At 43.0% G+C, this 18,813-nt stretch overlaps 1 protein-coding gene across 1 annotated transcript in view; it reads right to left on the bottom strand.

Annotated features, from left to right (window-relative positions):
- serpinh2 (serine (or cysteine) peptidase inhibitor, clade H, member 2) overlaps positions 1 to 18,813 on the bottom strand; it is a gene marked incomplete at both ends in the record, with an annotated part of 69,184 nt that overhangs the window by 46,907 nt on the left and 3,464 nt on the right. Inside the window, 3 exon segments of the mRNA XM_080519406.1 lie at positions 8,379 to 8,447; positions 9,293 to 9,372; positions 9,507 to 9,727. Coding sequence (XP_080375532.1) covers positions 8,379 to 8,447; positions 9,293 to 9,372; positions 9,507 to 9,727 — 370 coding nt within the window.

Below are 18,813 nucleotides of genomic sequence, written 5' to 3'. Positions count from 1 at the left end.
ATCCGTGCATCAGGCATTACAGAGCTACTGACCTGGAGCTGAAGGGTCACGCAACCCAAAATTACAAATAAATATTTTCTCACTCATTTTGAGGCAAACATGTATAGAATAGAATAGAACAGAAAAGAAAAACTGTACTAATCCCAGAGTGAAATTCGTTTGAAGTCACCATAATTCTGCAGCAGAAGGCAAAATAAATATTTCCCCAAAATGATTGACGATTATATTATAGAACTATGACTTAAATGTGCTGTAATGGTGTGAAAACAGAAACAAAACAAAACCCAGGAGCACTACGTTCTTGTTATGAATTCAATGAATAGAGTAAACACTGTGTTGCAACTACCATCATATCATCAGTTTGTGAGTCTTTTTTATGAGCAGTGGAATCCCAAACAAATAGAAATAAAACATTGAATTAGGATTAGTATGTATAAATACACAATGTAAATAATGAAAACTTGGTCACAAATGTAATTTCAGTGAAGGGTTTTCAGCTTTAACAACAAATCAACCCAATTAATCGTGTTTACATGCATTCCGACGCACAAATCTAAAAGTTGCCTCAAGAGAAAGGTTATATACATTTCAAGTTGCAAATGACAGATCAGGAATTCGTGTAAAACAACCATTGCCACCTTGAATTGAATTTGAACTGAAAAGCTTATTTCGGACATGTGGCACACAAAACAACAACAACAACAAAATTAAATAAAACCCACACAAAACATATAAACATGACAGAGCAAAGCAAAGACAACAAAATAAGTAAATGAAATAACTGTCCGAAACTTGGTAATGACGCGGAAGGAGAGAGACCGGATGAGGATGTGATTTTGCAGATAGCTGCCGTTAAGGTGTGAAGACCCATTAGAGGTAACAGTTATTCACATATCAGTGGAGTAGGTGCACCATTATCTGGCTTAACGTGCAAGAACCTAATTTTCACCAGCTCAACAACGTGTATACGACGCTAGAGGGGATTGAATGAGAAACAATCGCTTTTGTCTTGGAGAAAAAATATCTCAAGGCATGACTGGCTGACAAACGTTGTCTCTGCAATCAGCAAAGACTTAAACTACAACTTCAAACTAAAAAATATCTGGGAGAGACAAAACTTGTCAGTGAACACCGGGAGTTTATCAAATGGTAACCAACTCACAATTCAAATGAGGAGGAATATTTAGAGCCGTAGAAAAATAATAAAAAATACAATAAAAATATTCACAAACACTATTTGGCATTGTTAATGTTGATAATAGCGTCTTGTTCTCTGAGTGATTGTGTGTCTGGTTTCTTTACAAAAACAAACGACACCACCAACTAGGGCCCGACAAGAAAACTTTCTGCTCTTGCCGTGTAACCATACATCATTTTCAAAACGTTGCAGTGTAAACACAAAACCTTTCTGAAATGGAAAAAGTGAAAACGATGCATTTTCACTTATAACATTGCGTGAACGGGCCCCTAAATCTAATAAAGCCAATAAGTAATACCTTGCCAATAGTGTAATTTGATCCATCATTGTGACGGTATTCTGCCCATAAGTTATGACATGATTGAAGTTGCATTCCAAAATCCTTTAAAAACTTAATAACTGCAACCAGTAATGTAATAATACATGAATAAGGCTTCATCTCTGGGAAATAAAAGCCTTTTTTTCTGGGATACATACCGGTACTACAAAACTACAGACTAAAAAAAAAGTAAAATTTTATTACAATATTATTGCGTTATTGGTTGTTACACGCCTAATATTGGATGAAAAGGACACGACAATTAAAAAGAGGTTCAGAATTTCAGTATTGATATTCAGTAATGATGTAACTTACTGAAACAATGCATATTTATTAAGTTTCAAATAGACTGATCCACATGATCTCGTAAATATACGTATCTGATCACATCATGAATTGCAGGAACAAGAAATTGCGTCAGTTTTCTCCAACACAACCACAGCCTTAATAATGACGCCTCTTTATAATCCATTTTGAATTCCTTTGTGCACTCCAGGTTTCTTGTCAATGACACATTTACACATAGCATTACATTGTTGTGATGCACCTGCAGCAGACAACCCAGGATGTGCAATCTCCACGAACTGACCCTCACCTTTGTTATTCCTCTGTGGCTGACGCACGACAACTCACTTTACCTCCGTCCACGTGACGGCGCAGCGTGTCTGCAGCGGAAGGAACCCCCCCCCCCCCCCCCCCAGCTCCACCCCATCAGCAATCGAAGGAATGTATTTCAGATTGTTTGGTCATTTTCCCGTGGCTTTCTTTTTTGCTCGCGTCTGCTTTTGATATCCGTGTGTCCGTCTCATGAACTCTTCCTTTTGCTGTGTGGAGTTGTAGATTGAACATCAAGGCCGTTGGGTAGGAGGTGGCTGTTTGTCTAGAAGAAAGCGAGGGAATGCCTTATGTTAACACTCCGAGGCAAATTAGCATCCAGTCTCGGTCTGCGGCTGTTTGAAATCCATTTTTCTCTTTGCCGATCTGTAATAAACACCTTCTTTGCTTATGAGAACTTTTTTTTTTCCCTCTCTTTGTGATGATTGCTTTTTTTTTCCTTTTTTTCCCCCCACCTTCCCAACATGCATTTCACATTATTATGTGATTGCTCCAGCATGCTGCAATATTAAATGTAATGTTTTGCTTCTTTTGGTCACGATTTCTATCGCGGCATTGAGGGAGATTGAAATCACATGCTTGCAATTGCTCAGTGGCGTGCAAATCTCTTTAGGGCAGAGGTGATAAGCCCAAAAAAAAAAAAAAAAAGCTTATTTCCTCCAAATGCCAGGGAGGGTCCAAGAGGTCAATCTGCTTCCCTGCAACACATACACACACAAAAAAATGATTATCTCCAACTTCGAGACAGGATTACGATTTCCCTCCATTTACCCAAGTGCGATTTTCAAGGTGTTAAGAGTGTGCGCTCGGTGCGCTGCTTTTTGTTTCATGATCATCTTGAGCAGATGTGAGGACATTTACAGGGAGCGAACGCAGAATAACACCAACAGACGAGCTCGGTGTTGTGTGGGAAGCTGGGGAAAAAAAAAAAACCCATGATGCCAAAACGAATAAAAAAAACTTAAACTGTGTTTCTCAAGAAGATTGCGGTTTATGCTCGAATGGGGGGAAAAAAAATAAAAATACAACTTGTGGGGTTGGGTTTTTTTGAAATGAGGGTAAAAAATAAATAAATCCTACTTTTGCGGCATGTTATTGGACAAACAGTCGGTTACAGATCAAGTTTTGTACCGGACTCGGCGCTCTGAGGAAAGTCGAAATGAAAACCATCCAAAAAAGCTATTTGCCATCTGCAATCTACATCCTCTGGGACAACGTGCATACGCACACAGTGAAATAGCTGAGGGAGAGGAAGGGGGAAAAAAAAAAAAGGCATTTGAGGCTTTAAAGGTCAAATGTTGGCTGTGAAGCGCTGTCCATAGTCAAATGAAGCCCCCAGGGCCGTGTTTTGAAGTGAGCGTTTAAAAACGAGTACAGTGAACAACGCAACCGTTCACCTCTCACACAGTGAAGGTGACATTATTTAAAAAGGGCACCCTGTCCTGCAAATGGAGGGTTTTCAGGACCGCGTTCAGCCACATTCAGCAGGAGCTGCAGGACTGAGACCAGCTGCTCTGACTCATACTGAAGGTGAGTGACTCACATTTCAAGATGGGTTGAAGCTTCCCACCGACGCGTCCTGCCGAGGACCGAAACCGGAAGCTTTTGCTGGAGCGTCCAAACACGTCAACATTCCAACTGAAGAGCCATATATATATTTTATTACTTTGGCTTACCGGGACCTGAGTCCAAATTTCGTATCATTTTTGATATGACAATAAAGAATCCTTGATCCTTGAATCAGGAGAAAATGGGAGTTTTTTTTATCCACATTTTTATTCTAAATCCATTTCTTGTGTTTCACCTCAGTTTAGTTGGTATTGTTAAGACCTGTTGCTCAAACTAGTGTAGCCTGGGTTTTGACTCGGTTTATTCTAATTCCTACACAGTATGTCAACCATATCTAACCCCTCCCACCAGGAATATAAATTAAACGTGCGATTCTTACCAGTTTATGACTTATTTGTCTGGTTTAAGAGGAAAGTTTTGCACAACTAGTTTAACCCGGTTCGAATTTCCACTAGTTTCCATGTTTGGTTTGGTTTTGGCCTGAATTAAATAGTTTGTGGATCACATTCAGAGCGACATGCACATTTTTATTTCAGAAAGGGTTTATGTTTGCTCACCGTTTTGAAAATATCCGTCAGAAACACTGAAAACAATGAAGCTAGCTTGTACATGTTGTAAACCTGGTTTTAACCTGCAAACTAGAATAAACACGATTTCTAGTCTCTTTCTAGTCTTTTCTTCTTTTAGCTCCTGAATGTAAAAACAAACAAAAGTAACATCGCTGGCATTTGGGCGCTGCTTAACTATTTCACCCTGCTTACAGCAAAAGGTTGGCATCTGCCGCATAATCTGATTACTTTCCATATGTTTGGCCTTGTTTGCTCTGGAGGATGATTTAGCAATCTAATCCACATCTGTGTTTTCCGTGTTCACCGGCACCCACTGACATAATGCAGCGCTACGCTCTAATTTAATCACGCGGGTTACCTCTGGAGATGAGCCAGATGAGATTCACAACTTTCTACATGCAACCTTTACAGTTTTTTTCTCACCTTTTATAACGGCTTTCATGTATAATTGTTTATTATAACTGGTTTGATTTTTTTTATCGTTTGGAATTTATCGTCGACGGTAAATACAAAAAAAATAAAATAAAAAATGCACTGAAACGTGCCAGTGCAAATAAACACCGACGTGCTGTGAAGTTATTTATTAGTAAATTAGACTAAAAACAAAAATAGGCAACAGAAAATATAAAATACGATTTTAAAAGAGGCATTAGATTAATGAGACTGATTGGAAAAATGATCAAATGATCTCTGTTTTTGGCAAAACAGAATTTATGATGATGTTTTTTATAGATTACAGACACGGCAGATTTATCTGGGATTAAGAAGAACGCGCAATTATTCCAAATCCCGCCCGAGGTGACGCGAGTCCTGTGCGAGGAGTGAATCATTATGACGCTGGATAGACGACGTGCTCCAAACAGATTATTTTGAATGCCACACTTTTTCTTTTTCCCATTATTATCTACAGCCATAATTATCTTTTATTCAGGTTGTGTTAAATGACTTCAACTCCAATCGCACAATCAGATGCTTTCATTGCCGCAGGTACATTGTTGCCTGGGTGACAATCAACAGCATTGTTTGATCGGGATGTGACGAACTCGAGAGCGGGGAAAAGGGTTGGAGGGCGCACGGAGAGGCTGTGAACACGCCGTGTGAGGCGCAACACGTGATCCAACACACAACGGCTTAATCTACCATGACACTGAAGCACTCCGGGCTCGTTTTTCTTTTCTGCTGTTGTTGTTGTTGCTTCAGATAACTTTAACTACCATCCTGAATGTTTGCCGAGTGCAAGAGGGATTTAAAGCTGCAGCTCCCACTGTACAAACTGTACACGGCCTCGATGCCATGTGTCCCATTCAATATGGCCGATAGTGCCGCATTGATCTCCGAGTGCTGTTTGCGAGCGCAGAAAAGCATTTCCACTCGTGAGGGCCCCCCGATAGGAAGGCCTGACTGCCTCTGGCCAATTAATTAGTTGGTGTCACACATGTCATCAGTCCTGACATGCACACTGACTTACAGACTCTGTTCTACAAGCTCGGGAGCCTCGTGCCGCGCAGTAAGTATTAACATAATGAAATATTGAAAGTGACATTGTCGGCCTGTCAATTTGTTACACACAGAAGGACATTAGCCCGGGTGTTAGCTGTTGCCGCTTTTTCTTTTGTGGTAAATGAGCTGGCGTGCACACGATGAGTCAGATTCTACGAGCCCCAAGCGGTGGAAATTTATTGCTTGGGCTGGCTTTGTTTTGGCTCGGTGGCGACAATGCCACTCAGAACCGTGGTGCCACTAAATAAGGACAATGGCGGCCGGCGCACAAATCACCCCGGGAGATTTGCAAAACTTCATCCCGTCGTGCTCAAAATGCAAGTGGATCTGCGGGGGCCTTCGGCCATAACGGTGTCAGGAAGGACGCAGACGTGTCAGTCCACTGCTCAGAAATGACCACGTTCTCATTTATTTCAAAGTATTGAGCCAAATTCTAATATTAAGTTGTATTTTCCAGGGTTTTGTGTCGCAGAGTGAATGAAATACTGTTTGTGATGAACACCGCTTTGAAACTGAGACATTAAAACTGGAAAACAAAAAACAAAAACCCACCCCAGTATTCATAATATGCTTCATTAAAGTGTCTCATTAGTTCAGGATAATCCACAATACAGCAACATCTATGGGCTGTAATAATCCTAATGAAAATGAAGAGCGGTGTAAGGGATTGCAGTATTTCAGCAGACATTACCCCCGTCATGATAGAGCAGATCAGTTAAAACATTAAGCCATGATAGTGTGTAATACCGTTTTTAAATGAAAAATTAGCTGCTATTTTAAGGTGCATTTTCACCTTAGAAGGAGGAAGTGATTTAAAAATTCAATCACGCTCACCGAGACACCAACAATGACAAAGTAGCAACCCAGGGTGCTTAAAAAGCCGACAAAAGGAGTCAGTGTGCTGGATGAAAGTACCTTTTTTTTTTTTTTTAACATTCACACCTGAGGAGGCGGAGATCAAACTAATAAGCAGGGTTTAGAAGCGGAGGGAGCATAACAATGATGACTGCACCAAACCATCGTTCTAAGTTCTTATGAAGACATTAATTTTCCTAAAACAAAAATAATAAAAACACGTGCAGGCGAGATATTTTTGCCTTCATGCCTGCTCCTCCCGTTGTGTGCGTCAACCCTTGATACCGCACTTAAATTCCTTGTTAATAACAGCGTGCGGCACCCGTTGCTGGTTTTCTCATCCACTCCGGTACGATCATGAAGTCATTCTGCACACCTGATATTTGACTGACTCACGACAGAGCACATCCAGCATGTTCCTACGGTCGTATTTATGAACAACTCAGATTAACAGCAGGAGTTAAATAGGCCCCGTTTACATGATAACAAGTGAAAATGCATCATTTTTTGGGGGGTTTTCATTTCAGAAAAGCTTCACGTTCACATGGCGACGTTTTCAAAAGGATGTCTTCTCAAACAAATGGCAGAAACGGTGACACCGATTATCGTGGCTGGCCCTAAGAGGGTGCAATTATCCGTTTCTGTAATGAAACCATGCACACGGTGTTGCACGCAGAGAACAATATGCTATAAACAATAACAATGGGAAAACATGGACATTCATATAGAAAGACCATAAAGTTGAATTAATATTATGGGCAAATCGACAATAAAATCAACAAGTCCCATGAGAATACCATGCCAACCTATGCCAGTTGTTGTTACTGCTGATCCACTCCTGCATCTGCATAAGAACCATTTACCACCTTGCTACTTGCAGTGTGTTGAAGGCGACACTCATAGTTGTTACACAACCCAGACACTAATGTTTGCACCAGTAACTATGTCACGGTGCTTCCTCATGTTTTCATAACTTGCGTCGCTGCCAAAGATGAGCACTTTTGGCAGCAGGCGCGGACAGGTCCATCAGCACGAGCCAAAACCTCTGCTGGATTGGGATGATGGATCACTGCAGCTGTCCCATAAAACAAAACAAAAAAAAAAAAAAAAAGAAAGAAAGAAAAAAAAAAAAAAAGCCATGAATCTGTGTGACTTGTTCTCAACACGGAGGTATTATTTCTGCTTCCCTAGCAAAGGGCAACAATCTCTGGGTTCACTTTGCTGGTTGAAAACAGAGTAATTGCTAAAAAAAAAAAAAAAAAAGATGCTGTAAACATGGTTTTCAGGTAATGAGGTTTTGTTGACCTTACAAAAAAAAATAAAAATAAAAACCCAAGCCTTCCTAAAGCAAACTTTATAACTGGTTCAGAGCCCAGTAAGCAAACTGCAGGTGTGATATTAGACCGACTGTTTATTTTAAATTGCACAAAAAAAAAATCCAACACACGGAAACGTCTCTTCTCTCCTCACTGAAGACAAAGAAGAAGGGGGAAAAAAAAACTGTTTATTCTTATAGCCAACGCAGTTTCCAAGGCAGGGACGCCCCGTAGCTCCAGAGCAATAACTGTTCATGATGATGATCCAGCCCGGAGTCAATGAGATGGAGGAAAAGAGGCTCTGAACAATGATTTGACTCATTGTTTGCATTGCAAAGACTTGCTATGGGAAATGTCCACCCTGAGCTTCTTCTCATACTGTGGTCTTTTCAAAAAAAAAAAAAAAAAAAATGTTACTCATCCTCTCGGCCTCATACCTTTTCCTGGGTGGCCTTGTTCTCCATCTCACCATTTTCACTCTTTCCCAAGAGACCCCTGAAGTCCCCCTGATCCCAGAACAAAGGTAACGCTCTCAAATTGGCTTCAGGGGGGGAAAAAAAGGGGACGACAACTAAGAGCATGTAATGTATCTGTTTCCATCCAGGCAGCCGGTGGGAACAAATATTGACATGAAATTCTTTCCTCTGTCACGCCCCCCCCCCCTCCCTCTTCTTGCCACGGACTGGGCCTTCGCTTCCATTACAGCTGTGAGGGAGAGTAGGAGGCTGAGTCGGTGTCGCCGGGGAGACCGACGCCAGTGATATATCCCTCGCTCTTTTCTCCCGCTCCTTCTCTTCCCGCTCCGTCCGTCCTCCTTTCTTTACCGAGGCTGCTCCGCCGTTGCTCACGACCTGTTGTGCGGCGCGCAGCTCCGGTGAGAAAGCGAAGCCCTTTCCAGCAAGGTAAATAACCATTAGCGGGGTGAGTGAGTGGGAAAGAGGGAGATGGCGCTGGTGGCGGCGGGGAGAGAATGAGAAAGACAAGGGGGCGAAGAGATGAAACTTGGAGAAGGTCATTTGTTGCTTTTTCAATATCCTCCAAGCTCCCCCTTGTCCAACCTTTTATTTTATCCCGGGGCCTATTTGTCTTCGCTCGAGTCGTCTCGACTTGACCAAAGACAGCAAGGGCCTTTTACTATTCACGACTTGTAATATAAGAACACAATGGCTGCTCCACACAATGTTCTAAGATTTTTCATTACATCTCCTTATTTATCTTGCCAGCACAGAGACACGGAGAGACGGATGAGGAAACAGTAGATGTGAAAAAGAAGGGGGAAGAGGTTGGGAATAAGCAGGGTTTTTTTTTTTTTTTATTCTTTAAGCACAATCTCCTGCTCCATGAGGCGTACTTCTTTACTGCGAGTGGCAGTGATGTAACGTACCCAAGGCCCCCCCCCCACCTCCCGAGTGGGACTGGAGCTCCGCTCCGCTGATCGAACATCGGACGCGTGTTATCGATCACAGATGCGGGCGGTTGCCGTGGTTGCTTCAACTCGCTTCGCCCTCTGTCTCGCCGTCTGTCTTCCCCTCTTCCCCCCCCGTCTGTACTCCCCCTCCTCCTACTCGTCTCTGCGTCTTCCGCTTCCTCGCCGTTCCTCCTTCCCCTCCGTCCTTCTGCCTTTCCCAAGCGCCCCAACTCCTCGTCGTCTTCCATCTGCCACCACTTCCTCGCCGCTCCTTCTGCTCCTGCACCCGTCGCCCGAGACGTCTCTTTGTCGGCGGCGGAGCCTTCGTTGCCGTCGAAACGTCCCCCCTTTTCCGTCCTCCTTCCTCCATCGAGTGTCCTTAGGAGACACTTGTCAGACGAGGCAGGGGCTCGTACACTTGGAGGTTATGAAGGAGAAACAGTGACTCAAGTTCGGGCCCATTCCAAGTGTTTGCTCGGCATCCGAGCACCCTCGCTCATTTGCGGATTTCATGAATAATTGATTAAATAATGGAAAATGTAATGAGGGAGATGTTTTAAAATTCAAATTCAAATCAAACAACTAGCTGTGGCATTCGCCGGCTCTTCAGTAAGCAGATCTCTCCGGTGATTGGCTCGAGGACGGGGCTGCATGACTACGCTGTTCATCGAGGCATGGAGGGAGGAGATTAATTTGACGGGATTTTTCCTGCGCGTGTGTGTGGCGATGCAAGCACACAGGTGAACACACAAAACCTGGCCGAGTTCAAGAAAGTCAAGCCCAGACGAGACGCGTCACGAAAATCAACAACAACAAAAAAACAAAACTATTTTGCATGATGATATTGTATGTATGCAGGAATACAGGAGGACAAATAACAATTTTCTTTGACAAAATTGCAAATGAGAATGTGACATTTGGGTTAAACAATGGAGTTGAGAGTTTCTCAGATGTGGAGATATATATAATGAAATATTCATATTAATGTTTAAAATTATTTTAAATCAAATAAGATAAAGATGGACTCTAGAATTTCAAATGACCAGGTTCGTAATATAAGATAACAGGATGGTTTTATCCAAAGGCTGCAGAGCTACTGAAAAACCAGTCCAGCTCAGTTAATGGAAGGACCTCAAAACTGTCAATGAAATACACATTTTCCAAGAAAAATACAATTCTAAAAGCAAAGTGAAACGCTGCAATACCTCGTGGGCATCCAGAATGGTGGATTTCTATGCAACAATAATGGTCGATACTGTCACAATAGACTGGCAATAACTGTCTGAGGCTCAATAAACTGAAGCAACTAACCTTCAGCGAAGTGTAACACTAAAAAGATGGATTACTAACAAATATCTGATGGCTGTACAAGGTGGTAAAATCCATGTGGTTCACTGTGACAGTTGGATTCAGTGTACTTATGACTGGAAAAAACCAAATTGTTTATGTAACATGAAAGAGTTAAGGTGGAAAGTGTTACTTCGTGTGATATTATAACAGAAATGTGTTCTTGATCATGTGATCAACGTGTCATCATCAAGAGTTGTGTGACTACGTGAGGGCGGTATGAAAAATGCATGCGCGTGTCCGCGCCTCGGCGCCACGTGTGACTGAGTGTACGTCTGCCGATCTGCTCTCATGTGCCTGTTGTGCGGCGTGCATGCCCGTTAATGTCACGCTCCGGCGGCGGCGGCGGCGAGCAGGCAAACATGATAGATCCGATGCCGTCGCTGGCACGACGCTGAGCAGCCAGGTTAGGAAGCCACGCTGCGTGGAAAAGTGCACGTTACGTCCGCGTCCGGCCGCCGCGCCATCCCTCACTCCGCACCGCTCTCGTTTCCCCCCCCAAACCCACTCCCACTTTTGTTTCCTGCTACTACTTCTTTTTCTCCTTTCCCCGTCCTCCGTCACTCCCCGTTTCTCACCCTCTCCATCACTCACTCCATAATTTCACCTCTGCTCCGAATCACTCCCAGACTCCACCGCTCAGACATTTCTCTCTCTCTCTCTCTCTCTCTCTCTCTCTCTCCCTCCCCGACACTGCCATGGCACAATGCAGGGATCATTAGTGGCTTAATGGAGGTAGCCATTTTCTTCAGGGGGGAATAACAATGGCAATGAGCAGTATCCACTTCTCTGCCCTTGCTTTCCTCCGTGCACCCGTCCTACTCTCTTTTTTTACCCTTCTTTTTCTGTCTTGTTGACTCGGCTTCCTCACCCTCGCTCCTCTCGCCGTGACAGTGACACGGAGGGCTGCGTGCACGCAGTGTTGGAGTGGTCCTCCTGTCTCATTTACACCGGTGTTCAGACGTGTGTGTGTGTGTGTGTGTGTGAGAGTGTGTGTGTGTGCACACGCTCAAGTTTTGACATGGGAGCAACCGTCTCTGCCAAATAACTGCATAAGTGTACTGTGGTGTGACACATCCCCAAGAACAAACGCAGGTGGGATGCTTACACAATCACACACACGCACACGCACACACGCACACACACACACACACACACACACAGAGTTATGCAGAACATTGAACATTTTCGGCTCACATTCCTTCATCTGAGCAACTTTCTGACAGTTTATTTTCGGGACTATTGTTGAATAGGAATGGGGAGAACACAGCGGCGGTGGTGGTGGTGGTGACACACAGACGAGGCCTTGTGGGAAAGTACGAGAAAAAAATAATAAAAAAATCTCACACAGACCTGTAAAGACACATGTACACAAATAAATACACAACCCGCATGCAGGTGTACAGCCAGGGGACGACCTGAGGTCAGCACTTTTATTATGTAGCTGAAAGGGGTAGCTCTTGAGAGCTCGCGGAGATTTATATTAGGCCTTCATTATTTATGGATTCAGAAAACAAAAATACATGAATTCCAACACAAGGATGTAAAATGATCTTATTCTTTCACCTCATTTCACTGTGACTTTAATTGAAATCTAAAAATGTATAGTTAAGGCTACAACGCTTGTGCTGCTTCTATAAAACATTCAAAGTACGCCATGTGAACAATACTTTGCACCCAAGTTAGGACAGCAATAAAACTATTCCATTTTAACTTACTCCATTGTCAACCGTGAAATCCCCCACATGCGCAGAATAATATGTAAAGTCAATATGAATTTTTGTTTGTTCCAGATATAGATATGAAAAGGTTTCGATGTAACTTATTATGGGTCCTGCATTCATCTCCAGGTAAAAAAAAAAAAAAAATCAAGGTCGATGTGATCCACAGAGAGTAATTTTCTAGACTCACTGGAGACTGTACATCCTGTCCCAATATTTAAACTTGTTAACAGCAGTGGTTTAGTTTTAAGTACTTTAAGGTTTAAAGATTTATTTTAATAAATAGCATCATAAAAGCAGGGATTTGCTTATATTTGGAGATATACCGTATATACAGTATGTTCACTCCGTGACTAAGAACAGGATGAAGTCGTATATAAGGTGGATCGATGGAAAAGAGAGTAAATATTAATGATGTCCCTTTGTGGAGCAAACAGCTGCTTCTCAGACGAGAAGCGTGTATCGATGCAGAGTTTCATCCACCGCTTATATGTGATCCTCCACCGGCCTTCAATATAGTAAAGTAGACACCTCTGGATCCATTACAGTATTAACAATGGTGTTTTTTTTGTTTTTTTTTACACAATTAGATTTATCAGGTAAACTAGCATCACTGGCAGTGAATAAAACTATTCTCCTTTGAACTTTCTTCTTTCTTTTTGGACATATTCAAAGTCGACAGGAAGAACTTTTATCACCCGAAGTGTCGAAATGTGACACATTTTAGCTGATAAACTATTGAATCGTTCAAGTGTTGAGATAAGAGTCCCTTTGATTATGTCCCGAAGATTATGTCGTACCGCTTGTTTGTCTTACTGTAACATCAGCTGCTGCTAACGGCTTGTGGCAGAAGTCACCAGATAACAGGGGCACCAGTGAAACCCGAAACACCGGACCGTGAAGCACAATCCACATTCTGTAATATTATTTATACATATATAAAAATATATACTATATAAGCACGAAACTTTCCTCCAGTCATTGCTACTGTCCATATTTGCTGGTCACAAATAAAAAAATGCAGTTTTGCACTTGTCCTCCAAGTATATTCAAGTGATGGAAGCTTAAAACTGCTAGTCGATCCAACATTCATTACTTTCCAATGCATTGAGATAAAAAAAAAAACGATCAGGGACACATTTGACACGTCCACAGACCAGAGTACAAACAACGCCACAGGACATCCGTCCAGATAGAAAACAAACTCCTCTCAAACGTATTCGAGCAACAACCTACAAAAACAAAATCCCCGGACATTTCAAGCTTTCACTTTATCCACGTAACATCTCAAACGTCAGGTTTCACCGTTCTCGTGTATTGAATACATTTCCACTGCAAAAGTTCTCAAAGACAAATAAAGAAGTGTCTCAAGAACGTTTGTGGAGTTTCAGCCTGTCAGTGCGCACACTGAGTGTTGTTGTTAGCACATCAGAGTACAGTTTTCTTTTTTTCCCCCCCCAAAGATAAGAGTTCATGTTGAATTGCATTCAGTGGATTGACAGAGTCTCTTTGAACCTTTGTGAGCAGAAATTAAAACATGTCTTGTCTGATCACAACATTGAACACATCACTTTGCCGACTATTTAATCAAATTGTTCTTCAGCCCCCACACACACACACACACACACACAAAAGACAGACAGACACTTAACATATATTTTCTTATCTTCGAAGGGGACTCTCAATTGAGTTTTTTCATAGCCTGTAAGCTTCAAATGGCGGACAAATTAAAGGAAGTGAAGTGGGGGAAGCATACCAATTGCCAATACTTCAATGCCGGGCCCAAAATGTCAATCAGTCCTTTGAGCAGACGAACCAGCAGTACAGGAAGTAAAGTGTTATTATACAGTACATATTTCAGTTTCACTTCTAAATGTCCTTACACGTATTTATCGAGGAACTTTTCAGTTCATCCTTCTGCATTTACTCGTATACCAATCCATTTGACAACACTACAGTTTAAGCCCAACATGCCAATTAGCGATCATATAATCCAAACACAAATCGTGTTCATAGACATTATGGAAACGGTCCGTCTAAAACTACAAAGATAGTTTGACTGTGGTTGGAATCGAGTTAGCTCGAACCTTTTATGCTATTTCTGACCTTAATTCCCAACACCCATTTGTATACAACCAACAGACTCCAGTCAATTCAGTCTTTTCTCACAGAGCCAGAGCCAATCAGAGAAGCAACAAACCATGAACAAGTCCCATATTGATCATAGTACAACCACAAAACACACATTTATTCACATTACCCACGTTTACATTCATACGTATGGATAATTTTGATAAATATCTTTGGAATAAAGAAAAAGGCCACGATTTAGGTGGAAACCAAAGTCCATTAAGAACATGCCGACTCGACAAAAAAAAAAGGCTCCAGCTTTGCACAGAGATGCCATTAATTCACACTAATATGCAAACAGACCAACACCACCAATGCACCTGACCACTCTAGATTTTGTTTTTGTTGTTTTAGATCAGCACTCAGAGTGCACAGATGGACTTGAGTACATTTGCTATTTAAACTGTGTTGATGTGGGACGGCCAAACGACAAGTGTCTCAGTTTGAAACCAGCGGATACTTGTACTGCGGGTTGGCGCCGCTTTGCGCCGGGTGTCGGAGACCTTGATGACGGATTTGCGTTTCATTTGTCACCCATCTGTACATACCCACACACACACACACACACACACACTCATACATCCCAATCCCTCCGCTAATCGCGCGCCGCTGATGTACACTGGGCAACGAGTCACAAATTGTTGGCATTAAATTTTCATTGTATGGATTGGGCTCATTAATATGAATGAGGTCTGCTGTGTGTTTGCAGCAGTCCATCTGTGAGAAGATTCACAGCAGAGCATGTGTGCGTTATCACACACACACACACACACACACACACACACACACACACACACACACACACACACACACACACACACACACACACACACACACACACACACACACACACACACACACACACACACACACACACACACACACACACCATGCAGATTTACTGACTTAGCAGAAGTCTGCACACACACACACACAAGCTGGCACAATGAGTGGCCTGACAAACTGCTGCTCCCCAACTCACATCCCTTTATTTACCCAGCGATGTGCCCTGTGTCCCTCCACGCCTCTCTCTCTATCCCTTCTTCTCCTTTAATACAAGGCCCACCCCGCAGCCACCTCCTCCCCATCACCGCCCGCCGCCACAAATCACAGCAGCAGGAAGACTGAAAGGACCCGGGGAGACGGTTTTAAAAAAAAAAAAAAAAAAAGGGAGAGAGAAACATAAAATGCTAAAGGGAGGGGAGGCATTAGTGAGGGTCTCTCTAGCTCTTTTTTTCACCCCCCTTCCCTCTTTCCTCTTCAACAAAAGACCAGTGGGCATCCATCTCAGGCCTATCTGTTGACACAGGGCCACAGAATGAGCAGCCAGCTGGCTGGATCAACACGGATGAAAAATAGTGGAGTCGCGGCAACAACAGCGAGCATGACTATGACAGCAGCCGCGCCAACGACAACAACAAATATAAACAACTGGGGACCGTCGGCGAAGACTGCCAGCGACTGAACATCAACATCCCAGATCCGGCAACAATGAAACCTCATTCAAGAGGCGGAAGAATTACGCTACCTGCGAAAACAACAGCGAAAACTACCTCATCGACGGAATCAGCGCTTAACGACCACCTACACGGCGGCGGCGCCGGCGGGCAAAACGCACCGACAGAACTGCAACGAGAACAAACCACAGCAGCTGTGAGGAAAACATCCCCAATCCTTTATCACCGCCTCCCAACAATTGCAGTGTCTCGCACTAGTATTATTATTTCTGTGTTTGCGTTTTATGTCACTTTGTGATCCTCTATTTCTCTTTCTCTTGCCACGCTTTTCATTTCTACACGTCGCAGCTGTGGCGGCGTGAACGTCTGACAACCCCAAAATCCAGAATTTGTTGCACTCCGGCCAAACGGCACCCCGTCATTTCTTCGCAGCAACCCGATCATCTCCCCCCCCCCCCTTCCATCTCGCCTCTTTCCGTTGTTCTCCTCGCAGTCATCAACCACGGCAATCAGCCGGGATCTTCAGCGAGAGGCGAGCGGGGCGGGAGCAGAGAGCATGAAGAGGAGGAGGAGGAGGAGGATGAGGAGAGAGGAAGATTAAGAAGAAGGATGCAAGACTACAGCCGCTTGACGTTAGAAGCTAAAACCGATGGTCTTTCCGGCTGCTGAAGGAGCTGTTGTGAGTTCATGCAATAGAAGGAAATAAATGACTGAAATTCTCACTTTCAAGCCGTTTTAGAACTGCCGTCTTCACCTTAACAGTTACAAAATAAAACGTGGTCACTTAATGAAAAGCCGAGCAAAGTTGAGCCAACGGCAGTGGGATTGCCCGACTGCAGGCGCACAGCTTCCGTCAAGTAATGGCGTTTAGCCGTTTAATTGCAAGGACACAGAGTCATTTAGGCTTGAAGAACAGTGAGTACATCTCAAAATTGTCCTCAATTTTTTTGTTCTCTGCAAAGTGGGAATACAAAACCAAATGTCAGCTCAAAGCCAAACCTGAAATTAGCTTCCAAAATGGGAGGAAAAAAAGGCATTTTGGAAGGTAATTGTCACAACTATTGTGCTTCTAATGTGTCTGATTACAGCTGGAATATTGGACCATTTTCAGTTTCAGACACAGAATATGAGGGCCAAACTCTACCTGCTGAGGAAACATGTGTATTTAGAATGAATTATCATGACTAAGCATTATTATAAAATGATTCAAAGTCAGGGCACTTCAGTTCAAGGCCATAACAGTTGCAGTGCTCCATATATGGGACAATTGACCAAGATTTCACTTTTTTATTCAGATACACTCTTTCATTTACGCACCAGTCTATATATATATATATATATATATATATATATATATATATATATATATATATATATATATATATATATATATATCAAAATGGCTACAATTGGCAGAAACGGCTCAAAAAATGAGGAGTGCTCCAATTACTAAAAATGGCAGCAGAAAAGAAAACTGTAAACCAACAACATGCACAAAAGTTGAAAATGGTCAAAACTGGTAAAAAAGCTTTCAAAATATTGTCTGATTCTGCTTCTAATAGCTCATTTATATGTGTTACACAATATTAGTAAAACCTACGATACGTAATACAGGAGAGAATTGCGATGAGGAAATGGCTTGCGATATAGAAATGACCGCTTGGGTGTCTGAAGTAGATATTTGTAGCCGTCTCTGGAGACGGACAAGGAGCTTCCTGGATCACAGATTCCCAGGCCAGTGGTGCTGGTGGATGATGGGGCGGAGAAGTGGGGAAGTGGGGAAGTGAGAGAGGGGGCGGCGAGGGAGGATGGAGGCGGCGAGGGCCGCGGCAGCAGCGAGAAGTGACGAGAGCTGATCTCTATTGATCACCACAGACAGCTTCATTATCAGCACTTACTGGACACACCGTGAATCGGCAACCACTTCTTCATGTGTGTGGGCGGCGGCAGTGTGTGTGTGAGAGATTCACACACCGACTGTCGCATCTGGCCGGTTATTTCAAATCAACTCACCTCTAAAATCTCCACAACCTATTTTTATCAGAAGCCTACTGCCATTTATTGGCGTCCCATTACTCCAATACATTCAAAGTGCTGCGGAGGTAACCTTGTTTTTCCGAGTGTGTGTCCGTACGACATGTGCGCCTGTGCCAACTGTAGATGTAACCTCCGCAAACAGTCGGCGCTTTCCGCGGTACGGCCATGAATAAAAGAGCGCGGCCGTCGAGACGTCCTCTCCAAGTATTGAACGATCAAGGAGGACAGTGGGGGGAATGAAAGGAGGAAGAGAATCGGAAAACAAAACGGTCTTTGGTGAGCAATGGTTGCAAGGTCTCCCTCTGCGTTACGCATTTGTAGGAATACTGTTGATTCAGCTCTCGAAGGCCATAATCGATAGCAGTTTTGAAAATATGCTTTTTTTTTTCTCCATAATGTGAGATTTCATTCCAACAAATGAAAAAAAAAGTGCAGCTCTGCTATAAATTCCGCATTTGATGGTTAAACCTGAAGAATGGCATGATAAAATAAACAAGACAAGACGGCTTCAGCAAGTATTGGTCACTTTCGCTAAGTTTTGTTTTACTTGCAGTTCACTGCAATGACATTTGGCCATTTTCTGACATTTTCTTTGACAAGAAATCACACATAGCACCTTTAAAAAGTGGAGATTGTCACCCGACGGTTCACCACCGAGTGGCCTCTATTCAATGCGATCTCGGACACAGCGCCGGAGCCTCTGCTGGTTGCCAGGCAACTGTGTGTGGCCAACAACTAGTCACATCAACCCCGGTAAAAATGGTTTACACTA

Source organism: Blennius ocellaris (assembly GCF_963422515.1).
Source record: "Blennius ocellaris genome assembly, chromosome: 23".
Classification (NCBI taxonomy): Eukaryota; Metazoa; Chordata; class Actinopteri; order Blenniiformes; family Blenniidae; genus Blennius; species Blennius ocellaris.
Note: the sequence above shows the minus strand (reverse complement) of the source record. Positions and strands in the feature narration are given on the sequence as shown.